Here is a 27,997-nt window from a genome sequence, read left to right as displayed (position 1 = left end):
GTGGATTGTTTAGTGTCTTCTTGTCTTGGAGTGTGTGCATTTTATGTGAATGCCAGTTAAATGCAGCACAGCACAGCACAACACAAAAGCATTCAATATACAAATTGTTACAAGTGGTGTCATCAACATAATCATCATAATCATCATTATTAAAGGGTGACCCAAATTGCGACAGTGCAACAGTTTCTAGTGCAAATGTTTTCAAAGTGACCGCCACAAATGCAGCTAAGGATTTACGCGTCCATCTTCAAGTTTCAATAACTAATCAAAATACATAATAATAACTACTGCTCTCCAAACAGTTAATACTCGATAAACTTGTTTCATGTGCATATAAAACTCAAGTACACTCACACACTTACACAGCTACAGCTACAACTACACATACACGCAACTAACAAAACATATACAAAGGACAGCTAAAGTTGTTGTCTTCTCGATTCATTTCCTGCGCGCGCGTTCCCAAGAAAAGCCGTCAAAATTCTTGATAAAGTGGCCTCAATAGGCGCCAACACGCTCAATTTCACGGACCTAGGGAGCCCCTACGAGGGGCCTCCCAGCACCCCACAATCGGGCATGGATGCGCCGGACGCACCACATACGCCCAAATACATGGACGGTGGCAGCACCGCCGTCAGCGCCAGCATCACGCCTGGCGTCAACATACCCGGCAAATCGGCCTTTGTGGAGCTGCAACAACATGCCGCCGCCGGGTGAGTTTTCATCTCCACTGTCCACTCAAAAGTTCAGCAATGTCTAAACATGCAACAATCAAATCGAGTGCATTAACTAAAAAAAATTCTGTCTACGTTGCATTGAAAATTGCATTCATTGTTTGTCTATCAGCGCTACAGAATCAACGATCAAAAATGTCAAAAGTGCTGCAATGAAGGACACACACTGACAAACTGACGAACCTGAGTGACTGACTGTCTAACTCACTGACTGAATGTCTAACTGGCTGACTGACTGACTGACTGACAACTGCCTGCCCCGGAGCATAGTTCAACCTTAGCTGGGATGCAGTTTTCCATTCGCATTGTTATCGGTCCCCCTTCATCAGCTCTTAATACTGTAATACTGTAACACACCCAAAATTGACTTTCAGGGCGTTCCTAGATCATTATTCGACTTTAATTTGGTTCAGTTTTGTGCTTAATTGTATTGGTTTTCACTCATATTCATATGAAATATGCAAAATGGGGAAAATAAATTTAAATAGCTAATAGTAAAGGCAAAAAAACTAGATCAAAATGGTAGACAGTATTTAAATTTCGCCCATTGACTATTATATTTACAAAATTACGATCTTTGGGTTACTTATGCTAATATATTTATCATATCCTGTTATATATTGTGTAACGCTTCCAAATTTATATCTCGTAAGCTCTTCATGTAGGAACTAAAAATTTTTCTTATAACTAAAGTTTGTACTTAATTGAGAATTTTAATTGAATTGTCTGCCAAGTTATTTTTCACTTTCGACAGTCTTAAAGTTAATATGTTGAGATGGCTTTTTATCTAGTTTAAATTAGGTTTTAAAAGAGTTGAGATTACGTGTTGTCTATTTTCTAACGAGTACACTTCAAGTTAAACCAATTTTAAATTGATATTTTCTATAGCTGAACAAAAGATTTGCTTACATATCATATCTGCTTAGAATTATTATTACTCCAACTATTTCACTTCTGATTTTGTAATTCTGTATATCCCAAAAATGTATTATTATATTTTATGTATTTTCATTGGATTTTCGAAATACTGCAAGGAATTTTGTAATAAAATTTATAATTTTAAAATCCTTTCATTTTATTTACTTTATACAATATTCTTAGTTAGGTTTACGAGTTTAGGAAATTTGTTAGAAACATATCTATTCAGAAATATTACAAATTTATATCTTCATAGATATCTTCAATAACTTCTGGCTATTTGAGATACACTGTCAGATGCCGATAAAAAAAAAACAAAACATATTTTTTACATGTCATCACTTTTATCTGCTGATCAGAAAAGATCTACTCGTAAATGCCATCCAATGTATGTCTAGAAAAGTTGATTCTCTGTTTTTTTGTTGATTAAAGAAGTCAGTTTAAGTAGCTATTGCATATTCCCGTAGTAAATAACCACAACTGGGAAACTTTTCCGGGGTTTGTTGTTCGGTTTATGCTGGCGGACAGGCAGCTTTGGCTCCCTTCTTGGCAACCCTCCGGGAATGAACGGAAGCCAAAAATAAATTCAATTAAGTGCAGTTTAGTATTCCCTCACTATTTGGAGGCTTAATAAATACTTTAGACGGGCTCCCTCCGACTCTCTTTTTTGCAGTAAATAAAATTTATGCCATTTGCTGTATGCGTGTCTGTGTCTGTTTGTGTGTGTGTGTTGTTTCCAACGCACGATTCGATTTTTCATTATACATATTTCATTGCATTTTCTGCTTTTGCGGTTTGCCTTTTTGTCATTTTTGTAGTTGTGCGTGTGTAACTGCAAAGTGGTTCGCTGGTTGGTTGGTTATGTGGTTAGGTGGTTCGATGGTTGCCATATTGCGGAGTTGTGTTGCGGTTTTCTCTTGGCCAGTTGTCAGTTGCGTTTCGTGTGTTGTTTCCGTTTCCGTGTTGCCGCAGTGTATTGAATATTTCATGGCTTATTATTGGGCAATCGGTTAGAAAGGTTCAAATAACATAGAGTTGGGCAACCATATAAAGCTGTTCTTCATTGAATATACTCACAAGCAGTGAGGTCTCAGAGCTGGCACCCATGGGAAAGTGTTCAACTGTTTGACTGTTTTGTTTTGGCCTGCTGCAAGTTACGGCCATGGCTAGAAAAGTGTTAACAAAATATTTACCAGCAGCTCAAAGTCTCTACGTTTTCAACTGTTCGGTACGGCATTTTATTGATTTTCATTTTTTATATTAACCGCATAAAGTTCGTTTTACTTGCTCTAAACGAAGTCATGGCAAAACTTTATTTTTCATGCTTTTTCATTTGTTGTGAGAAAAAAGTTTCGTTTCGACGCTTTGTGCATTAAACATGAAATTCTATTAAAGTGAGTTCTATTCTAGTTTACCAACCAAGCTGCCTTTCAATACTCTCCGAACGGTACTAAATAGTGTACGGAAAACACGCAAGCTTCTCTTTCTCGTACTGTTGCTGTTGTTCGATTTAGTTTTCATTTATTTTTTTGTTATTTGACCTGGCGTGCCAAAGGGCCGACAATGAATACGATATGAGACATATTAGGAACTTTGTTTCTGTTTTCAGCACAATGTTTTCATTTATAAAATGTACTGATTTTTGTTATTGTGATTATTGTGTTTCATTACAGATATGGCGGCATTCGCAGCACCTATCAGCATTTTGGTCCACAAGGCGGTCAGGATTCGGGCTTCCCGAGTCCTCGCAGCGCCTTAGGCTATCCATTCCCGCCCATGCATCAGAACTCCTACTCTGGCTATCATTTAGGAAGCTACGCGCCGCCCTGTGCGAGTCCCCCCAAGGATGGTAAGTCAATTGAGTCAATATAACATATAAAAACAACATACAATATTTCCCCTATTGTGTGGATCATTTAATCTTCACTGTTTTCGGTCTGCGCACATCATTTAAAGTTCGCACTGTCGTTGCCTTCTCTTCAATCTGAAGATCTCTCGAGATCGCTTTGGCATAGCCTTTGGCCTCAGCTCAAGCTCTTTGGATTCGCACATTTTGGCGACACTTGAGCTTGAGCTCAAGTGGGCAACACTCTCAAGTGCTTTTGTTGTCTCTTCTTTTGTTTACACCTCTTGACATTGACATTCCCGAAAAATGTCCATTTTATTATGTTCAGGAAGAACAGATTGTTAAATGCTGGTAATATTTATTAAATAGATTACAAGTTTGCATAATATCGTAATAAGTCTAGAAACAAACGATTAAATCTGATAACTTATTCTAAATCGTGTGAACGCATTAAATAATGTTTTAAATATTTTGTTGAGAGCGACTATTTAAATATTTCATATTTCTTATATGAGTAACTTGAGAATATGAAACACAAGTATTGTATGTAGAGCTTTATTATTAGTTTAAATGGTTCATATATTAACATTATTAACATTCTATATAGAAATTCCATAGTTATTCGCCATTTTTTGACCTTGACTAATGATTTTCCTTTCAATAGCTGATTTGCTATTGTTTAATAGTAACTATACTTATCCAATGCTCCTATGCAACTCGTTACTCCTTCTAAAAATCATTGAAAATCTGCTTTCTTGAAAAATTTAGTTGTATCATAACTGGTAACATTTTATTTCATAGTCCATTAACTACGACTTTATGACAAGCATTTTGTTTTAATAAAAAAATTGTACCCCATTAAAAGTTGTTGCAGTTTCTGATAGATTCTTGTTTAGTACCTTTGTTGAATTTTAAATGAAACTACCGAGAAAATAGCGAAAATAAAGTTCATATATAAAGGAATATATATTATGTATTTTAGTTTTACGGAATGCTCTCTTGGCATAATTGCGCGCTTGACTGTGACATTTTGTTAACTATCGCATTTTGTTTAACAATTTTGTTGCTATTGCGTTTTTTTATTTTATGTTTTTGACGTTGTTGTTGTCGCAGTTGGGCATTTTATGCGTTTTGGTTGAGCAGTTTTGTCTGTAAGTGAAAAGCAATTCATTTTGCCAGCTTTTGTTGCCGCCAACACATGAAAATGAGACAGATGGGACACATGTATTCATGTGTATATAGATTTGTATATAACAATACAGAAGTACTTTTGTCTATGTATTTAGTATTGTTCAGTTTAAATATTGTCACTCATACGCCGCATTGTCTGGGTGGGCAATTAACCTTGAATGCCGTTGTCCACTGTACTTGTACGTTGTCCACTGCATTGAACAGTTTTATTAAGCGAAAGGGCTTAAAGAGTCAAAACAGCTGATCCTTAGCCAGTTAAGTAATTGGCAAAAATTGCGCGCCAACAATTGAATGAATGTTTAATGTATGTACCTAATAATAAATGGCCCACTGCCATTCACACACACACACACACGTACACTCACTCTCTTTCCCTCTCTCACACACACACACACATGTGAATAGTTGTTTGTAATTATAATTGCCGTAATTACGCTTTCGTTTGGCGTAATTAATTACACCATTCTTTGGTGTAGTTGGCCAACTGAATGCGTATGCTGTCTGCCCCTCTTGGTCCCTCTTGGTCCCTCGTTGTCCAATGCAAAAGACATGTGCAGCGGTCCAATAGCTGCGACTCACACACATACATGTACACACACACACATGTACACACTAGGGACTTGGTGTCAGCCTGACTAATGGCCCATGTGGCACGCCGGCTGTTTTGGGTGGTCACCAATATGCTGCCATCTCGCTCGCACGCTGCCATTTTGTCATTAAGCCACAGCACGTGCTGCGGCGCCAATATTTTTGACACACACACACACACACTTACACTCACACACTCGCTCACAGGTAACGGTAACGATGACGGGTGACTACTGTGCCATATATGGGGCTTAATAATAGTTGGTGGATTCGCGTTATTTTTGAACAATTAGCGACGTCGTCGTCGTCTGTTGCAGTTGCCCCTTTGCCCCTCTGCCCCCGCAGGTTGCCACACTGCTGTTTTGCTGCTCGTTGAACTTGTGCACAACAGTTGATCGAGTGCTTTGAACTTTTGCTTTTGTTTATAGTCCGGGCGACAATGTAATTGTTCATTTAACTTAATTACCTCACATTTTACAAGTTACTTAACATTCGATTTGGTGGCCAAAATGCATTATGGCTTTCTCAGTTTCTCAACTGTCGCTTGACAGTCGATTGTGGATTGTTGGTTTGTGGCTTCTCGGTCTAGTTGTTGGTCGCCATAAACGTCACGTATGTTATGCATTCCTTGGCAGGCGCACTTCTCATAAATATGCATAAGTCAAAGTTATTCTCGGTCCTTTGCATTGCCATAATTTTTATGCCTAATTATAAATTCATCATTGCAAGTTTGTGTGCCTTTTACAGGCAAGTTGCCTCACTGGCTGGCTGTCTGGCTGGCTGGCGAAACCAAACGTTTTTCTGGCGCTCTAAAAACTGCATTCTTTTGCTCATTTTTGTGTTCTCCTTGCAGACTTTTCAATCTCAGACAAATGCGAGGACTCCGGCCTACGCGTCAATGGCAAGGGCAAGAAAATGCGCAAGCCACGCACCATTTACAGTTCACTGCAGCTCCAGCAACTGAATCGCCGTTTCCAACGTACCCAATATCTGGCACTGCCCGAACGTGCCGAGCTGGCAGCGAGTTTGGGCCTAACGCAAACGCAGGTGAGTTACATACACATATACAACTATATAATCATGATAAATATTAAGTTTATGCGCTGTAGAACGCGATAACTTTTCCAATTAGCATCGATTTTCAGTAATAACAACGTAATAATGCGTTGTCGTTTTTATTTTCAAACTTGAAAATAAGAATTACTTGTTAAGTTTTACAATAAAAATAAAAAATAAAAATTGAATTCAAATATCTATAAAAAATAAAAATTTAAAATAAAAGCTATGGCTCAATTTGTATGTAAAATTGTAATATAAAATAATTTGTTTGTATTATTATTTTCAAAATTAAAAATAATTTCTTTCATAAAATTCAAAAATAACAATTTTTATTTTCTAATTTATTTAATAAAAAAATGTAATTTTTACGGCCTCTGTTAACTTGTGGTGAATCAGTAATCAGTATCTGATGAATGATATGATAACTTTTCATAAAACCACCGACTACGTCTTTTAAGAATTCGTATAAACTTTAAATTAACCGTTAAAAAAAATAAATCTGTATCAGGTATCACACTATTTGTATGATTTTTTTGGAATACCGATTCCAAAACTTGTAGTTTTCGATTGCTAGAAATTTCCTGCTGAATGCAAAAAAGAAAGAATACCGGCCTTGTTATAGAATTTATATTTGAATGACAACTTTATACTCAGACATATGGAGTGAGTGAGAATATCACGATATGAACACGCATAAACGTAAAAATTTCTTGAGTCTTATGCCTTTAATGACAGTCCTATTTATAACTAGAAGAGTTGACATGATATAAAATAGTAGATCACGTAGTAATTACTATATTTTTATAAGTTGGCCTGCACATTAGTATTTTTTGATAAGGTGACAGCCCTGTTCTTGTGTAAGCCAGTCACTTCACACTTTCAAGCAAGTCTTTTAGACTTTTGCTTACTTTTGTATCGACTACACAAATTTGCAAGTTCTTTTTTTTAAAGCTTTAGTTTGACCTGCTAAAAGCTCCTAGCTGCATACGGCAAAGCTTTCATTAAATATGCCATTGTTGTAGCAGCTCTTTTGGTCCCGACTGACTCAATTCCCTGACGATAGTCCTTGCCCCTTTGGCAAACATAAGCAGCAGTAAATGCATTTCAAATTGAATTGTTGACATGCCTCTAATGTTGACTGACAAACGAGCCAAGCCAACAGCAACAACATGCCTCCCACGCCTGTGACCCTCACTTATACAATAGATACAGCTACATAGATACAAAGATACAAACACATAGAAACAAATACAAGTTTATGCGCGTACTAACGACATAAAGTTTACCCATAGTTATTGTTGTTGCTGTTGTTGCTCACTCATTTTGCACGTGTGTCAATGTCAACTTTTGTATGACGACGCACAACAACAGCAACAGCAACAGCAACAACAACAGCTACAGTTACAGATACATCTACAAGTATGAGTATCTTTTTAAATGCACGCGCTACTGCCCACGGCAAAGAGAGAAAAAGATACAAGGCAAAAAAGTAAAAAAAAAATACAAAAATAATTGTAATGAAAAGCAAAAACAACAACGCCTGCCATTGTGGCTGCCTGCTTGGAGACACCCACCCAGTTTGAGTTCCAGTTCCAGTTCCACTCGTAGTCCCAGTCCCAGTCCCGATCCGCGTCTGCGTCCAAGTCCAAGTCCGAAAGCCAACGTCAAACTGTCTGAACAGCGAGCACATTGTTTTTGTACAATAGTTTTCCACATGAAAAGCAAACGGCGCAGAGAAAACAAAAAAAAACAACTGCAAAAAAACTGTTGCAAAAAAGTAAAATGAAAAATGAATGTGAAAAAAGTAGATGTGAAAGAGTCTCGTTTTTGAGAAATTTATTGATAGTGGGCGTGGGCTTCCTAATTGAATTAGTGTGCCACAAAAGTTCACGCACACACACACGCACACACAGACACACACACACACACACATATACAGAGACAGAGAACATCTGAGGCACGTTGTAAGAAAAGAAACTTGTAAAACAAGTTGAAGACCCTGCTGATGTACGAGTGTGTGTGCTAGTGTGTGTGTGTGTGCTGCGTGGGTGTTGCTCAGCCGCAAGTTGTTTATCAAGATAGTTATTTGAATACGGCTGCTTTCTGCCATGCCACAGACAAGCCGGAGTCTAGCGTCTGACGGGCGGGCGTGCCACACGGCGGCTGTGTAATAAATTTGTGCCAGGCCAAAAGCAGTTTACTTAGTCACCCTATAAACGCTGATTTACATGAAGCCCAGGCCCTAACTTTAACTTGCAGAGCTCATAAAATGCAGCAACACCAACACCAACAGCAACAACAACATCAGCAACAACAACAACAATTACAACTAAAACTGGCAGCTGTCAATCGATGTCAGCATTGTCAGCAGTGCAGCTTTGAAGCTAGCCAAAAACTAAACAAACAGCCACGCCCATTTGAACTGCAGGCAGTTCAGCGCAGTTCAGTTCAGTCAATTCAGTTGGCCAACTGACTGTTGGCCAGGCCAGCGACACAATCAATTTGGTTTATCTGCTTGACCCCTGCGGCATTTGCCACTACAAAAAGGGGTTAAACAAAATTAATTTATGACTGCGCCAAGGGTGTTGCCCAACTAACTGTTCAGCCGTTGATCAAGTATCCTTAGTGCAAGTAACTTGTAGTAACTAACTTGTAGTCGTCCAGCCAAGTCTGTCTGAGCAGCCTAAGGATAAACTTTCGCTTTCAGGCCGTCGTGTTAATTAAAACCGCCCTCTCAGTTTAGTTCGGCAGCCGCAAACGGAAGTTTTTTATTGATTTGCCAGCTCCAGCTCCAGCTATAGTTATAGTTATATTTGTTATATATACACTGACAAAAAAAATATGTTCTAAAATCAAGATATTGGTCTCATAACTAAGAAATTTGGTCTAAATGATGCGTCGAGAATATAAAATTCTTAAGGTAATAAACATATTTTGGTTTTAAGAACAGTTCAAATTAGACCAAATTTTTATTATATGAATAAATGTTCTTAAAATTGAGGTCAAGAATTGAAAAAAATTAGAACGTTTTTTAATTATTATTTAATCATTATTTATTATTGCTGTTTTATAGTTTGATATATATACATTTTATTCTGGCTTGGTAATTTATAAATGTTATTCTACTGTGTGTTTTTCCTTACAACTTGATGAAATAGTGCATATTTATACTTTCCTAACAATTTAATTTAATTCTAGTACGAAGACCTTTAATTTTTTAGATTAATATTCTTAGTAATATGGTCTTAAAATGGACTTATTTTATGATCAAAATATTTAAGATAAATGTTCTTGATTTTAGAAGTTGGTCTTTTTTTTCAGTGTATTTGTTGTAGTTGTTTAGACTGACCCAAGTACATGGCACACCAATGTTTGACCCGTGCAAACAAACCATTGTGCTTTAGCCACAAGATTTATGCGTTACACAAACAACAACAACAACTGCATTGGCCAGGCTTAATGGCCTTCAGCGGGACGCGGCCAGTTGGCCAAGTCAAAGCTTTTAGCTGCTTTTTTCCCTCGTTTTCTTCTTCTTAATCATTTTTTTCTGTTCGTTTTGTTTTTTGGGGCGTGTTGTACAATTTGTTGGTCTTAAAGTTTTGCATGTTGAATAGTCGTATGAGTGCGAATATATTCATATTTATATGAGCATGAGTATGAGTGCATTCGCAATCTCAGGCAACTCTCAGCTGACACTGACAGCTTGTCGTCCGGCCTAGCCCCAATCTAGCGACACGTTCTAACACCTGCTAATGAAATATGCAATAGCCATAGACTATATAGGTATAAAACTATACGATACTATACTTTGCTCAACAAAAAAAACTGTGGCACATTCGCTTGTTGTTGTGCTGTTTTTTGCCGCTTTATAGCCGCTGGTTTTTTTTAGTGCTGCCTGCAAAATATAATTATGGTAATTTCATTATTATTATTTTTTGCCTCTTCTGCTAGTACAAAAAAAAAAAATACAAAACTCGTTTCTGTTGTCGGTCGTCAGCTGCTTGTACCCCTACCGGCCCCCTCCCCCAACCCTCTCTGCTTGAGCTGCATTTCAGTTGCATCTTTCACTCAGTTTGAAGTACGCGCACTTGTAGTTTGATTTTGAAAGTGCATCCGGTGGCTGCTGGATACCAGCTGAGTTACAGATCAAAATATATATATCTAAATTAACATATATATATAAATAATATATGTGTATATAATTATGTTTGTGATCAACTCGCTTTCGCTTTGATTCGGTTTCAATTAGAGCTAAATGCTTGCTACTGTTTGTGTTTTTGTTAACACCGTTGCCGCCTAATTGAATAATTACATAGAACGTTGGAAGCCGATCGTCAATGTTTCAATAACACCACAAAAAAAACAAAAAAAAGTATTATCTCATGACCAAAACTCAAACTCAAAACTGACAGCGCGAGACAAACGCAAACACTCAAAATATAAAATAAAAATTAAAACAAAAAAAAAAAAAACCGAAGAAATACGAGTAAAAATTAAAATCTGCTGCTGTCCGTGCGAACCGCTCAACGAGCTGATCTTTGTATTTTTTTTTGGCTTATTTTGTATGAAACGCGAAAAGAGAACCTTTTAAACTGCGTGTTTATGAGCTCATATCGGCACATTTTGATCTGGTTGTTGGTCTCTGTGGTGCAGCACAAGAAAGGCAAACACCACAAGCAGCCACAAAGGCCACAAAAGGGCGCAACGACTGATGAACAAAATTGTAGGAGGCCACGCTGGATCGAAAACAAAGGATTTGGCAGCAACATCAAGTCTTTATGCTTAGCAGATGAACTGCCAAAACGGCGCTTGTAAAAGCTCTCAGCCAACAGACTCTAAGCAAAATGTTGGTTTAAACAATGCGCAGTATATCTGAGGAAATTCCCAGAATATTTCTGTATACCAATTGTAATCTATCAAAAGCTGAACAGGAAGTTGCACCCCTAGCAACTTATTTATTGTCCTTTCATTGAGCAGTCTTGAAATCTTCCCTTACTTTTCATTAGGGTGACCATAAGCTTTTTATTTATTAATTTGTTTTTTTCGTTTTTCATTTATTTATTTAGTGTCAACTTGGAACCGTTTATATAAATAAAAATAAAATTATGAAAATATCTTTAAATTACAATTAAAAATTATAGCTGAATTGATAAAAAAAAACAAAATAAAAATTTTGAAGTAAAAAGAACAGCTTGAATCGCTTGAAGAAATTTATATTAAATACAAATACTTTATTGAAGCATTTGTTTTTCATTAAATTGAGTTTTAGCAAACTTAAATTTAATTCTCAAGATATTATTCTTAAATTAAGACTTGTCATTTTCTAAGAAACAAGCACACATTTCTCTCATTTATTTTTTGTTGCAACAAGTAATAATATTACATTAATTTGTTAAAGTTAAAGTTTTCTTTTGATCCTCTAGATATTATTCTTAAATTAAGACTTGTCATTTTCTAAGAAACAAGCACACATTTCTCTCATTTATTTTTTGTTGCAATAAGTTATAATATTACATTAATTTGTTAAAGTTAAAGTTTTCTTTTGATCCTAGTTCTCTAGATATTATTCTTAAATTAAGGCTTGTAGTTTTCTAAGAAACAAGCATACATTTCTCTCATTTATTTTTTGTTGCATTAAGTAATAATATTATATTAATTTGTTAAAGTTATAGTTTTTTTTTATCCTTTCTCTTGTGAATTGTGACTAACATTTTGCAACTGGCTTGTGAGTTGCTCTGGCATGTCTGCAAAAATCAACAACGCCTGCTTTATGTGTGTGTGTCCCAGCGAGAGTGTGTGTGTCTGTGTGTGGGTGAGTGTGCTTGTGTATGCGTGTGTGTGTGTGGCTGCTGCACGCAGACGTAGACGCAGACGCAGACGCATCGCCCACGGTGCACACCTTTGCAGCAGCCTTTGTTGCTGCGGTCGCTGCCAGCGATAAGTCTGCTCCACCCCTAGCCCCAAAAGAGCGCTGCTCCGCAATCCAGCAAAGGTCATGGACTCTGCAAAAACAAAAACAAAAAGCTAAAAAGAGGCTGCTTAAAATTTCAGTGGAATTCCAAGTGGCGGTCGCTGCAAAAGAAACGAAACTTTTATAGACATTTTGATGAATATGAAATACTTGTAATAAAATTAAAATTAATTTCCACATCAACAGCAATGCGTTTAATGCGCGCAAATAGTTTTATTGTATTAAAGTGTGCAAAAAAATGTGTGTGGCAAAAAAAAAAGAGAAAAAAAACTAGCACAACTTGATTTAAATAATACAAGTGTCTAGTTAGTATGAGCGACTAACGTGGAGCGACAGCGGGCACAGAGAAAAAAAAATGAAAATGAAAAACTGGCTGACCGCATTTAAATGCTCAAGCAGCGGCAGCGACAGCAGCAACAACAACGAACGTGACAACTACAGCAGCCACCACAACAACACCAACAACATCGGCAACAGCATGGACAACAACAATGACAACACATCGTATATCAGTGATTGCCTGATTTACGCGCGCAATGTCAATTAAATTATGGCACATAATACAATGTAACTCAGCTGTTGCTTTACTAGCAACAACAACAACAACAGCAGCAACAACAACACACACGTCTTAATCACACGCATATTCCAACAATAACAACAACAACAACAAGAGCATCCACAACTTTGAGTGACCCACCAGCAGCAGCAACAACAACAGCAACAACAACAACAACAGCAACAGTTGCTGTCGTCGATGTCGCGTCGTCGCCTCCCTATGTCGAAATTTTGCACCGTGCGCTCGCGTAACAGGAACTTTGAATTAAGTTTGATCAGCGCTGATGTTGTTGTCATGATGCTGGTACTAGTACTTACAACAACAACAACAGCAATAGCAATAGCAACAATAACAAGCAGCAACAACAACAACAACAACAGCAGCCAGCAGCGACAACAAACAAGTTGCCATTAACAATGATGCATTGCCCGATCCGGAGCCAGAGTTAAAGCCCCCAGACACGAGACGATAGCAGCTGCAAGGGAACGGAGAACCGAGAACGGAGAACTGAGAACTGGGAAGTGAAAAGTGGAAGGGGGAGCGGTAGACAATTTCTCACTCTTTTCACACATTCAGCATTTAGTTAAGTAACGTCTATGAATCGCCTCGTCCTCATCGAGTGACAAGTGACCGCATTTGCATTTTTGAGCGCATCTCATGAAAAGTATCTCAAACTCGTACCAGCTAAATATACGTATCTCATAAGTGTAGATGTAGTTTACGTGCCGCTTGCGCAATCTTGATTGTAGTTGACATAATTTTGCACGTGCAGCAACTAAAGCTATAACAGATCGAGGCGGTTGATAAGGAATATATCATAACCTACTGGCCTAATAATGTTGACCAAGACTTAATATATAGAAAGCGAAAGGTTGTGTTTTGTCTACACTTAAATATCTATATATATATAAATCTCTTTCTCCAACTAACTGACTGACTGACTGATCATTGTACGGGCCAAACCGCTTGTCGTAGAAGTTTGAAATTTCGGCACATCACAGCTAAGACAAATTCATCGTAAGATTAGACAGCGATTTGGAAAATTCAACCTGCAAGTGCGTTAAGTTCGATGTCAAAGCTCGCATTTATTTTGCATTTTCATTTAAATGTGTTTGGCTAGTAAAATTATAAATGTAGATTTACTTTGAAATTGATCTAGATAAAACTATTGCAAAATACAATTTTTCTAATATAAGCTTATCTTAATAAAGGAAGCTGTTGTTTCCAGACTGCATTTATTACGAGTATACAACTCAGACAATGATATTTACAATATCATAGACAATTTCCAACTGAATTGATAATAATTTGTTGATCGTCAATATTTCCACTCACTTTTCGCTTGCTTAACGACTTTTTTCTTGAGTCTTTTGGGATTTACATGTCTTGTTTATAACAGGTTATCGTGTCTGACAGACTTTGCCAGACACATCAACTCATCAAGCTGTATCTACAGGCATCTATCTTAATAGAAATAGAAAGCAAGTTGGGCTACTTTTTTATACCGAAACTATAGCCCAGCCTTTTGGAAGTGGCCATCCACATCCTGTGGACAGCATCCACTTCCTATTAGCATCCCGGGCCATTCCAGGTAAAAAGATTACACGCTTGTCGCCGGCGACGAAAGCAAGTTTCGCATTTCATTCACAATATTGGCGCTTTCAAAACTGGTCAGCGGCTCAACTGGACGGTGGCTCAGCTGGACAGCAGCTTCGTCAACGTGAACAGCCGCAACATTTGATAAAAATCGTACGCAAGTCGCAGGAAATTACAAAACACAAGACAAAAAAAAATAAAGAAGAAAAAAATAGACAGGCAATATTTACAGGTATTAGCCGGGCCAACAGCTACACCGCTAACATGTAGAAGTGAGAGTATTCAAATAAATAAAATTTTATTATTATTGCGCACAGCAGAAATACCAGAGAAAGAGAGAGAGAGAGGAAGAGAGACGGAGTTAGAGACAGAAACAGAGGCAGACGACAGCGTGTCTAGCTGGGATCTGATCTCGACCTGGGTATGGCCCAACTATTGACTAATATTACGTGGCTGGCGTTTGGGGTTGGCGGGTTAATTACGCGCTCATTTGTTGATACATAGGCATACAGAAAGAGAAAGAGAGAGACACACACACCACAAGCAACAACAACAACTATAGCAACAACGTTGTCGAGTGTAAACAGCTTTGGATGAAGCTCAAGGATGCGTGCCAGGCTTGAGACTCAACGCTTGCCGCTGAGTTGAGCTCAAGATTTCAGTTACGCGATAATAACAATAATTATTATTTTATTATGAAAAAAAATCAACTTTATGACGACGACAAGGCATTGACGGCCAGAGCCAAAAGCCAAAAGCAAAACTCAAGTCAAGCTCCAAGCTGCTGCCATTGCAGGCCAAAACCAACTTGGCAACACCCGCTAAAAAGTATATCGAGGACAGAGTTGGCTCTGTTCTGCCTTTTATGATGTATTTTTAATCGATGCGTTGAGATTTGCGCGCCTTTTGCTGCCCTCTGGCTGTGGGTGGGTGCTCCATGAGGACGACGACGGTTGAGGTTGAGGATGTGGATGTGGAATGGAGAATGGAGATGAGTCAGCGAGAGCTCATGTTATAATTGGCTCTCAAATTTGCAAATGTGTATCGAGCCAAGAGTTGGCAATACGAAGCTACAACCCCTTGAAAATACCCCTTACACTTGCCATTCGAGAGTCTCATCCTCGCATCTCCTTCCATCTGTCCCATCCCCCTGTTGGCCTTGTAAATGCGATGCCAATTAAGTTGCTGTACTTTGACACCAATTAAAGTTTTTTGGGTTCGATGCGAGATGGGAGATTTGTCGCCAGTTTGGCTGCTTTTCTTTGGCGTCAGCAACAATGACAACAACTACTGCAACAACAACAACAACTGCAAATACAACAATAGACAACAGACAACTTTTAACGCTTGGTTAATTTTTATACATTTTTCCAGTCTTTTGTTGTTTTGTTGTTTTGTTTTTGTATTTTTCCGTGCTGTTTTTCCATTATCATGATCGCTGTTTTGTGATATCCGCTTGCTCTGTGTGAAAATGCATGGAAAAAGCAACAACAACAACATACAAACTTAAAAATAAAGCGACAAATAATAGTTAGCTGGCCATGATTTCATTTGGCTTGACTACATAAAATAATATTTAAATTACAACAAAGCAAAACGCAACAAAAAACTTAACTAAAAAAAAAACCCCCAAAGAATGCGCTTATATAAATTGTGCAATTACCCGCCACACTTTTTTTTCCTACCTTTTTTACTATCTGCTCATTGAGATCTTATGAAGTGAAATGAGATCGTCACCATCGTATAATTACGATATGCTGACCACAAATATGATTTTTATTTGTCTGTCTCGCTCATAAATGAATGTTTAGCTCAGTGTTTTTTCCTTTCTGCTATTTGCCCTTTTCACTTAATTTGTTTACCATTTTCCCAGTAGCCGCGTTGCCCAGTTTGTCTCTTTGGCATTCCAATGTAGTTTTTACTGGACTTACTCGCATTTACTTCTAAACCTCAGACCGTTCCAATTTACTGGAGCCGTGTGCGACGGCCTGGAAAATGTTTCAAGTGCATTTTTATGAGCGCTCTTTAATTTTGTGGCATCGCTTCAGGCCTGGCCAAGAAGTTGTGCGAGCAGCAATATAAATAGCGGTAATTAAAGTTGTGGTTAAATAATTGACTAAATGCACAACTGCAAGTGAAATGGGGAGGTGCATCTTTCTAAGTCATTGTATAATATATATACATATATATTCGACTAGAATAGTTCTTGCATATCTTAAGAAGAAGTAGGCGATAAATTTGCAAGAATAAAATTAAATACATATGTATTTGTGTATTGCTTAGAATAAAGAATATAGGTTGGAGGATGGTGGGATTCTACGTAAGAATATCACAGTAAGATCTAAACAATTTAACGAAGAAATATAGATTGGTCTAGCTTGCTTAGATTTAGTTGTAAAATGGATACACTTTTACTATCAGGTGTGTTGGTGTTTCTAAAAACAAGAAATTTGACATAATGTAATATTAATTGCATTGAATTGAATTATTTCTGAAATTAAAAAAAAATTAATATAATAAATTTTAATGATTTTGAATTTTTTAAATTTAAATCTCTGACATTTAAGGAACACGAACATTTTGAATGGTTGTTTTCAAAAGCAGCTCCCTTCAAAAACCTTCGAGTTTTCTGGAACACACCTGCATAAATAGAACCCGTCGTACATCCGATCAAATTCCAGTTAACTTGGTAGACTAGTAGTAAATTCCTAGTAAGTTTTCTACAAGTATTCATATAGTATTTATTAGCTCATTGTTACACATCTAACTTCCACAGTGGGTTTCCCAGTTGTGAATCTCACAAATGTCGTTACTTTCCAATAAAATAATAAATGTGAATAAGTCCATCAATATTGGACACGCGAACAAATGTATTATCAGTCGATTCGTTTATTTCTTTCAACAGAATCGCATTAATATTAAACAGACATCGTCAGTTTTAAGTATATCCCAAAGCAGCGGCAACAACAGCAGTTGTGCTGTGTTGAGTCTAAAGAGCTGCCCAAAAAGTTAGTTAGATTGTCAGTTAGTTACTTTTCGAGTACGGATACCCCCCTGCCCCTGCCCCTGCCCACCCCCCCTGGGACTTCTCAGACTTGCTTTTGTGTAGCCGAAAATGACATAACCATAAGATGGAAACGTAGAAACTTTTGCTATTTTACTGTCACCTGCTGCAGGCAGCGAAGCCGAAACTAAATTAAATATGACTAATATTTTGCAGTGACTGTAGCACACAAAAAATATAGCAACAACAACAACAACAGCAGCAATAACAACAACACAATATAAGTAGACACAGAAAGTACAACAACGTTGACTAAGTTAAACTTTAATGCGCGTCGCGGTCTCGAGTTTATTTTTTTCAAAAAAAAAAAATACATATGTATATATATATATATAAATATTTATATATGTATATATCTGAGTATTTTGTTGTTGTTGTTGCGCGCGTTCCGCCCCGTCACGCCCTCCTACAGCGGCAACGACGTCAACTTGGAATTGCACCGGCTGCTGTTGTTGTTATTGTTGTTGTATTTGATAGCCCCACCTAGCCTCCCTGAGAGCAACATGTTGTTGCTGCCGCCGCCGCTGCTGCTGTTGCTGTTGTTGCTGCTGTATCTGCTTAGAATCTCACCTTGACAATTGTTGATCAAATGTTGCCGCCAATTTATTGTTGAAAATTTTTGCGTCAGCTGCTGTTTTTCATCATAATTGTTGTTGTTGTTGCTGGTTGATGGATTACAAAAGCACAACTGCAAAACTGACTCAGTTTTAGTTGCTGGCAACAAATTAGAATTACAAAATTTCAAGGCCTTGCAGGTGAATCAAAACGAATGAGAATTCGCAATCGCAATCGCAATCGTATTCGAATTCGAATTCGCATTTGTATTCGTAAATGAATGAATTCGCAATTCGCATTGCATGCCACTCGCACTCACAGTTGTTGCTGTAAATACAATTTTCAATAGTTCACAACGTTGATCGGACAGTGACTGGAACGAACATGGGAACAGTTTCCGGATTTGACAACATTGTTCTTGTTCTTGTTGTTGTTGTTGTTGTTGTAGTGATAGAAAAGCGAAAAGCTTTAAGAATGGCAAACAGAGGCCCCCGGATGCCCGTCATCCGCTCTGAGGTGCAAAGACTGTGTCTAGTCAAGAGATATATTTGCTGTTGTTGTGATTGACTGTTTAATTGTTTCTGCGTATGTTACAGAAATGGCAAAAGGCACATTTCTCTGAGCCAATAAAGCACTAATTGAGTTAGTATAATGCTCGATTTGTCGCTCGATCTGTCTGAATTTGGCAGCTGGCATGCGACTAACTTGTCACGAGTTCGCGCGAACACAGAACGCAGCCCAAAGATTCTGATAGTAGATTGCAGATAGCAGGTTGAGTGCTGGGCCGTTAGTTAAAACCGCTAACAACTTTATCAGCTAATACATATACTTGCTAATGGCCTGTATTAATGGTATCAATATAAATGAGCTGCAATTGGTGATCAATCGAAACTTGTTGAAAGTCTGTGTATCTTTCTCCTGTCACATTTTATGGCTCACTTCAAGTACGTGACTGAAAGCCAACAGTTAGCAGCAGTTGCAGCAACAGCAGCAACATCAGCTGGTGAAATGCTCATGCGTGGCAGCGATTAAGCAATCACCGTACCAGCAGCCAAAGTGCCTATATAGAAATTAGATCAATATCTTTATTTATTTATAAATTGTTTTACGTGGCTGCCTCCAAGGAGTGCGCTCATTTCTCATTATCCGCAACGCCAGCAACAGCGAGAGCGACATGAGCAACATCAGCAACATGAGCAGCAGCAGCAGCAACAGCAACAGCAGCAGCAGCAGCAGCAACTTGTTAATTGTGGCCTGTGTTAGAGACGCGTTGCGTTATATAAACAGGCCCCAGACTCATAAACAGACTTCCAACTTGGACTTCGTCTGGCGAGTCGATGCATTCCCCCGGCCTTGCCTAATTGCATATTTATTGTTTATTAAGCAGCGCTTCCCGCGGGGCAGACACAGCTCATAACTGCAACAACTGTGGCAACTGTGGCAGCGACTCATTCACTTTTACGCATTGCCTATATATGCATAAATTAATGAAGCGCGCGCCATTCATTGCAACTGTTGCTAGCTGCTAGCTGCTCATTGATAAAGATCAATGGCATAGCTGACAACGTCACATTCAGATTGCCCCGAGGGATTAAACTGTAGTCGGACTGAAGTCTCCCTGCCTCTCACTCTCTTTCTCTCTGCCTCTCTGTCAGGCGGATTCATAGTCGTAGACGTAGTCAAACCAAAAATGGTCAACTTGCTGCATATTTTGCATGGCAATGCTACTGGGATTCACTGAGCTTCACTGAGCTTTCAACCGCGTTGCAGCTGAATCAAGGCAAGGCAAACACGAGCAGGTCAAATGCAACAACTGCAAACCCGGCAACCTATGTTATGTCTGCCCCCTGGCCACGTGTTTCAACTTTGAACGTGGCTGCTGCTTCTGCTGCTGCTTCAGCTGATAATGATGATGCTGGTCACGGGCACGGGCTGTGGCAGCATCGATTTGCTTTCAATTTGTTGGCAAGCGGTGTTAACTTGCGTTCATTTCTTGGCTATGGACACAAGAGCTGAAGCTGTAGCTAAAACTGTTGCCGTTGCTGGATCCAAGGCGTTGTTGCGTTGTTGGCCTGGCCTTGAAGCCTTTGAGCGTTTTTGGTTGAAACTGTTGCTGTTGCTTTCTACTCTTGCCTTATACTCGTTTTTTTTGGTTTTTCTTGTGTTTTTTTTTCGGCGCTTTTGGCATGCACATTGGGAAGGCGTTGCCCAAAACAGCCCGCAACGATTTTATTTGGAAATCACTTTTGTTGCACCTACCCAAAAGACCTAAAGATTCAGCCAGGGCCAAACTGAAGCTGCTGCCTGCTTAGCTGTTTGCTCAACTCTCTCAACTCGCTGATGTATATTAGTTTAGTATTTTTTTAGCAGCCGTAGCAGCTTTAAGTCTGTTAACAAGCGACTCACAAAACGAAAGACTTAGGCAACGAACTTGAAAACCTTTCGCCTTGACTATAGAACGTTTGCATGTTGTTATAATGAGCTGAAGCTGCTGCTGCTGCTGTTGAGCTGTACAGCATGTTGTGTGTCTACTGTGGCACAGCGTGCGTGACACTTGACTCTAGGGCATGGCACAGCCCGACGGACAGACAGACAGCTGACAGTACGGACAGACGTACGCTTTTCAAAAGAAAACTTTTTTTTGCCACGACATGGCATTGTGTTCATTATCATTATTATTTTGTTGTTTTTATTTTAGTTATTTCTTTTTCGTTTTTGAAATTTTTGTAGTACGTTTTAAAGTCATTGCCTGCCCTGAGGCTCAACACTCGCAGTTGTTGGTGTTGTTGTTGTTGTTGCTGTTGTTGTTGCTGGCTGCATTCAAAATTATAAACAAATTTTTGCCGTTGCCAGCACGTAAAACAATCGCATGCAATGTACAAATTTTCCAACAATGAAAAGGCACAACACAACAGCAACAACAACAGCTATTGCTAGAGAAATAATAACAATAATAATAATGGAAATGCTACGGCCGGCAAGTTGCGTAATCCGTCAACCATGGCAGTCAAAAGAGCAACGCAGCGAGAAAAACAGAAAAGCAACAATCTCAGAGTTACTCGTTGTTGCTCCAAGACTCCAGTCTCTTGCTCTTTAGGGTGGGTGGGGCTGTGTATCTTGTCTTGTTGTTGCTGTGGTGCTGTTGCTGCTGGGGTTTCTCTTGCAGCACACACACGCAACTATTGTGTATACTCACCCCAGTACTTGCTGCATGCAAAACAACAACGACAACAACACGAGTACGAGCAACATTAAGTAGCTGTCGCTGAAATCACAACACAATCGCAAATTTGCAATCTGTTTCTTAAACATTAAATAATAATAATAAATGCGTTTTTAGCTTTTTGTTTTTGGCTTTTGTTTGGCTTTTACTTTTCGGCTGACCGAAGCGATAAGCATCTTGAACCGCCAAGCATGAACAGTCGAAAAGCTGCCGCGTTTTATGAATGATCGCCATCAAGTGACCGCTCGATGTTACCGCAAACACTCCCCCCTCTATACGCTGCGCTCCCCCGCAGCGTCACACCGCTGACTGACGGACTGACGGACAGACGGACAGACGGACTGGCCGAAAAGCACTTGTTGCGCCAGCTTCAGGTTCAGCTACAGCTACAGCTACAACAACAACTTGTTGCTGTTGTCGGCTGTTGACGAACAACTTTAGCGACAAGATCATAAATCAAAATTTTATTTTATTTCGCGCAGCAGCACAGACTTTAGCTCTCTTTCTCTCTCTTTCTCTCTCGTTCTCTCTCTCAGCGCGCATTTAAATTTTTATGATTTTAGTTTCTTTAATGTTATTTTTTTTCCTTTGCGCATAAATTAAAAATCGCCGCGAAGCTTGCGATTGCAGCGCGATTAAAATAGATTGCCGCCTGGCGACCGTCGACGGTCCACGGACTATCTGACGATGACGTCGCTACCTAACCACGTAGCAATCATACCCACTGACTAACTGACACTGGCTAACTGTCTTAGTGACTGCCTGACTACCTGTCTTAAGCTGGCGACTGGCGACCCGGCGCGTGCTTGTTGGAAGGAAAGTTTATGACCATTAGCTGTCATAAAACTGAAAAGGAAAACAAATACAACTCAAATTGCAAGAAACGACAACAACAACCACATAAGAAACAGATTAACAATTGCTACAAATACCAAATTATATTAAAATGAAAGTGAACACAGTGCGTATGCGCAACATGGTGTAAGGGAATTATCAATGGAACAACGTCATTGCCAGTGTTAATGCTACTGCCAATTTGGTAGCTTCCCCAAGCCCCATTTGAATGTGCCATTAATCAGGCTAAGCAAAATGTTTACAAAATGTAACAGCAGGCGGTCGGGACGGGAAAATGTTTGCTCGTAATTCACAAGTGCCGCTAAAGGCAAAGGAAGCCGGCAAAATGGTTTAATGTTGCCCGCTTTTGCTTGCAAATTGAAATTCGCGCACCAAAAATGTGCTGAAATATGTTAAAATCTTGTTGCATGGAATTTATGAATGAAAAGCAAAGCCAGAAGAAGAGCCAACTTATTGTTGGCAACATAACAAGCAGCAAGCTGAGAACAATGAGGGGAAAACGGCACAGCGAGTTGGCCAGATTGTTGTTGCTAGTTTAGCTGCTGGTAGCCATAAATTTGTAAACAACTACAAATGCAATAACAACTAAGAGCAACGCTCGCTCGCTGCACAGAGCAATGAAAGAGGAAAGAGGTGAGAGGAAAGAGGTGAGAGGAAAGAAAGAAACAAAAACCTAAACACATAAACACATTTTGCAGACATCGTTTGCAGGTCGTTCAAATGGCCAAAATGTAAAATGCATTGCAACAACAACGACAAGAACAACAACAATCTGCTTTTGTTTTTGGGGCGTTGTTGTTGTCATTAAGCGGGCGCATCCGTGCTGTCTTGTCTATTTACTTAGCCGGCTGCAGTTTCAGCCGCGACTAATAAAGTGGTAACTTCTCGTTTGATGTGCATTATTTATGGCCAACTGACTGTGCTCCAGCTCCAGCTCCAGCTTCAGGTCGAGGTCCAGGTCCAGGTTCAGGGCCTGGCAAATGGGCGTGAGCCATTCGTGATTTATCATAGAAAAAAAAAGAAAAAGTGACTTTAAGGCACTCTCAGTTGCCAGTTTCTAAGGAAACTGCAAATGTGGCCAACAGGCTCCCACACACAAAACTCAAAACTCAACTTGAACAATCATATCAGGCATTGGCGCTTGAACAGACATGGACATACGTATTTACTTGGTTAATAAAATCATTTTCGTTATCTTTTCCCACGTTTTAAATGCTCAACTGTCAAATGAATTAAATGCCCAGCCAAGGCGAGCACATTTGAATTATAAACGCACTTTGGCAATACTCGCAAAAACCAGTTTCAATTGCACACACAGGTGGCAGGCAACATACGGTTGCAGCATCCAGTTCCCGAGACCAGAGTCGAAACTGTGATATGAAACAACAGTTGTGGCTATTAGAAAGCCTGGATAAAAACCGCTTGCCACTTGCCACTTGCTGAGGCGCATCTGTTGGCTGCCTCATCAATTGTGGCTGATGTTGCCTCGCATAAATTATACGCCAAGTGGCATATTGCGGAAGTTATCAAGCCAGAAGTGTTGCCATATGACTATGACTATGGCTAGCCAGCTCTAAAGTGGGTTAAAAGGATAATGCCAAAGACAAAACAGCAGCAGCAACTTAAGTTAAAAGTCTGGTCAAAAAGACAGATCTCTCGGCTGCTGGTTCAAGTGACACAGTGACATGCTAATTTCTCGTTTTTTACTCTTTTGTTGTTGTCTTTTTTATTTTTACTCAACGTTGTTTGCCATATTTGTCCATATGAAAGTGGTACAAATTGATGCGAGTGCCACAAAACCAATGGAGCTGCAGATGTAGACGAAACCGGAGTGACATAAGGCTGATTGACATTTGACAGACTGTCTGACTGTCTGACTGACTATCTGTATGTCTTTCAGTCTCTCTGTCTGCTGATCCAGCCACACTTTTACTCTCGTGCGTGGTTTTTACTTTTCGCTTTTATATTTGCTTTGCATAAATATTTATAGTAATTCGAGTGGGGGAACAACTTTATCTAAAGTTTGGTTTTAAAGTGTTCTCCATGAAATATGCAAACAATTTAAATACATACATATTTCACTTCTTTTGAATAGGGGAACTTTAGTATTCTTTTCGTTTTTTTTTTTGGCTAAACAAATTGCATTTCGCTTGGACTTATGTAATTCATCGTATTTTATTTTCGAAAAAAAACCTGTCAAAGTATATTTCAAATGCAAATCCGACAATTGAAAGGCTGCTGACCATTAACTTCGACAAGTGAATTTGACACACAATTTAATTGAAAAAATTATCAAATACTTGTTAAGCGCATTACAAATAAATGTAATAATTTATTGCACTTCATTAAACACGATATAAATATTTAAGTGTTAAATTTATTGATAAGTAATCGTGTTGCAAATTTTTGCTAAATATTTTATTGCGTTACAAAAGATATCTTATAATATTTAGCTAATTAAAATCATAAATTTGATTGGAAATTAATAGAAAATATTTAAAATTGAAGTTGTAATAATTTTTCCTAGAATCTAAGGGTTGTTAAATTTATTAAGCTTATTGTGGTACTCTTAGTAGACTCGCAAATAAATAACTTTTGGTTGTAGCTCGACAATATTTTATCATTGAGCGCATATTTTGCGCATGGTTTCTCTTGCGTAACTGCCGACAAACTGTGGCGGCAACAACAAAATAAATAAAAAGCTTAAAAAAAATACTTCAAATGCGATTATATTAAAAACTCTGAATTAAATGGTTTTTTAGTGTCTTTCGAGAGTTGCATAGATCAAGGCGAGAATTGACTAAGGTATCTGAACGATGCTTAAATGTTGTTGCAATGCTCAAAAGTAGCTCAATTCAAGCGGGGCGCCCCTGCTCCCATTTCAATGTCGTGTACCGCTTGATTGAACATTCAATCGAATTGAAAATGAAAATGAAAATATATTTTGGCTACCGTCCGTCCGTCAACGTCAATGTCAACGATCTGACGACACGCCGGCAATTCATCTATCCGGCATTTGGGCTATCCGGTGATCCGGCAATCTGCGATCTGGCGATCTCAGCGATTAGCGCACAAGTTTGTCCAGAGTCAATACCGGTAGTTATCGCTTAATTGAATCAGCTTGCAGCGCACAGTGTGCGGAATGCACATAAAAATCAGGCACAGGCCACGCCAAAGACTTGCTCAAACACTGTCAAATTGTTTATGTCGCCCATAAAACGAAGCCAGTGAAATTTGTGAGCAAAAAAAAAAAAACTAAGCAACATAAAAAATGGGTAACTAAATGGCAAAAAATTAAGCGAACAGGAAAAAAACAGAGCGCATGCTACAAAAATCCAGCCAACCGCGAAGAACGACCTTGAACAAGTCGGTTATAGGTAGATATATAGATACATATATATGTATATGTACGTCATGTATTTATGTATAAGATTGCAAGCTGTAGATACAGTTAAAAGCGCGCATAAATAGAATTAGATACGCGTTGTTGTTGTATCTATATTTATATTTATACATACACTTCAGCAGCCAGAGATTGAGCTACAGAGTATCTGAGGCTGCCGTTGGCTTTCAAAAGTGAAGTGCGCACAGCTCAGCGCACAATTAGTTCTACACAACAAAAGCAACAACAACAGCAACAGCAACAACAGTGGCAGCAAAAAACAGGCAGATACACGTATCGACTCGTTGTGATTTGAAAATGAAAATTGAAAGTATCTGTGAGATACATTTTTGGCTCATTTGCTGTCGCTTCAAGTGCTTGGCTTGCAAATTCGACATGATGACGAAATCCAAGGCACTGAAATTACTATACTGCACTTAGTACACTCACATATTCAAAACTCATAGATACACTCAGTAGTGAGTATAAAGACATTTTGAAAGTGTCACACGCTGCCAAAATGTGTTTCTGTTTTTCCATGGATGCCAAGCCAAGTGTTGAATCCATTTATCTGCCAGCTGCTTTTCATGAGCGTTCACTTTTAATTTCATGTGAAAAGCTGTTTGAAAAGCCGTCGTCGTCATAGTCGTAAATACAAATATACAAATCTATAACTATCATTAGTCAATAACAAAGTACATGCATTTACTATCGAATCGATTCTCATTGAAAGTTAATCGCTTTTGATAACGCCGCGCCGCGTCCAAAGAAGCCAACCGATTACTTAATTAAAACCAGGTTGCTTGCTGCTCTTTTTATAGCCAGACAGCTTAATTTCTCTTTACGGTAATTCACAACAAAACTTGAGACTCATGCTGAGCTGTAAACAGAAACTAATTGCGCCATAATTGGTACATACATACACCTATATGCAAATTGTAAGCTGTTTATTAAATACGTATCCTTTTTTTTTGCCGTTGCAGGTAAAAATCTGGTTCCAGAATCGTCGTTCCAAGTACAAAAAGATGATGAAAGCAGCTCAGGGACCGGGCACCAACAGCGGCATGCCACTGGGCGGAGGAGGACCCAATCCTGGTCAGCATAGTCCTAATCAAATGCACAGCGGTAAGTTCACCTCACTCTCGACATCAACAGGTATCTGTTGGATTCATGTCAATCATTTATCTTTATATTTATATGTATTTTGTATACTTTGCAGGCGGTAATAACGGCGGTGGCTCAAATAGCGGTTCACCCTCACATTATCTACCTCCCGGACATAGTCCAACGCCATCAAGTACGCCTGTGTCTGAGTTATCACCCGGTAAGTAGATTTGAATTATTTCGATCATTTCTCACTTTTACACATTGCTCAATTCTCAAGTTTCAACTATTATTATACCCGTTACTTTAAAAATAAGTAAAAGGGTATGTTGTGTTTGTTGAAATGTTTGTAGCAGGGAGAAGAAGGCATCTCCGACTCTATAACAACATCAACAGCCTAATCGATATGGCTATGTCTGTTTGTCCGTCTGTCCGTTTGTCCGTCTGTGTGAGCGCCTAGATCTCAGAGACTATAAGAGGTAGAGCAACCGAATTTGGCACACAGACTATATAGATTCCACGCAGATCAAGTTTGTTTTAATTAATTAAATTTTAATTAATTTATTATGTATCAGTCTACTTAATCGCACTAAGATCAGTTAAGAAGATGGGCGGAAATAGCTGTTTTAATTTTTAAAGCAATACAAGCTCATAAAAGTATGTAACGAGTAATCCTATATAGTCGGGGTCGCGACTATAGCCTTTCTGTCTAGTTTTATTTTATATCTTTATCATTTTTGTTCTCTCTTTGTTTCGCTTGCAGAATTCCCACCCACGGGTCTTAGTCCGCCAACGCAAGCGCCATGGGATCAGAAACCGCATTGGATTGATCATAAGCCACCACCGCAAATGACACCACAGCCACCTCATCCAGCGGCGCCACATCCGCAATCGCATCATCATAATCCGCCACCTCAAATGGGCGGTTATGTGCCGCAGTATTGGTATCAGCCCGAGACGAATCCATCATTACTAACGTAAGTTCAAAAGTCCACCGAATCCAGTTGTAACCACAGTGCCTCCTAAATGTCACCGCTTAGCTGACCTAACTGACCCATTTCTCTGTTTCTTTACTCTTCTATTTGCAGCGTGTGGCCGGCGGTTTAACATCACCCCAATCCGCTGCCCCCGCCGTCCGCTCCATGGGCACAGTCCATGCAATCCCAATCCTACGAGGCAAGGCCCTGTGCCGAACTGAATCTGCACGAGAATCATCAACATCATCATCATCTCCACCACCACCATCATCCTCACAATGGTGCGGTTTATGTTGGCGATGGTGATGGGGCCGCGACGGGGCAGTGAATGTGACAAACACACACACACACACACAGACAGACAGACAGAATATA

At 39.0% G+C, this 27,997-nt stretch overlaps 1 protein-coding gene across 1 annotated transcript; it reads left to right on the top strand.

Annotated features, from left to right (window-relative positions):
- Window positions 1-576: 576 nt before the first annotated feature.
- On the top strand, window positions 577-27,997 carry LOC117785162 (homeotic protein distal-less). The gene is made up of 7 exons (XM_034623071.1): window positions 577-713; window positions 3,326-3,501; window positions 6,131-6,324; window positions 26,525-26,666; window positions 26,761-26,865; window positions 27,409-27,622; window positions 27,734-27,997. Exons 1-7 carry the CDS (start codon window positions 577-579, stop codon window positions 27,750-27,752), a joined length of 987 nt encoding a protein of 328 aa, XP_034478962.1. The 3' UTR covers window positions 27,753-27,997.

Source organism: Drosophila innubila (genome assembly GCF_004354385.1).
Source record: "Drosophila innubila isolate TH190305 chromosome 2R unlocalized genomic scaffold, UK_Dinn_1.0 1_C_2R, whole genome shotgun sequence".
NCBI classification, from domain to species: domain Eukaryota; kingdom Metazoa; phylum Arthropoda; class Insecta; order Diptera; family Drosophilidae; genus Drosophila; species Drosophila innubila.
The sequence above is the reverse complement of the archived record's forward strand: the minus strand, read 5'-3'. Positions and strand labels throughout refer to the sequence as shown.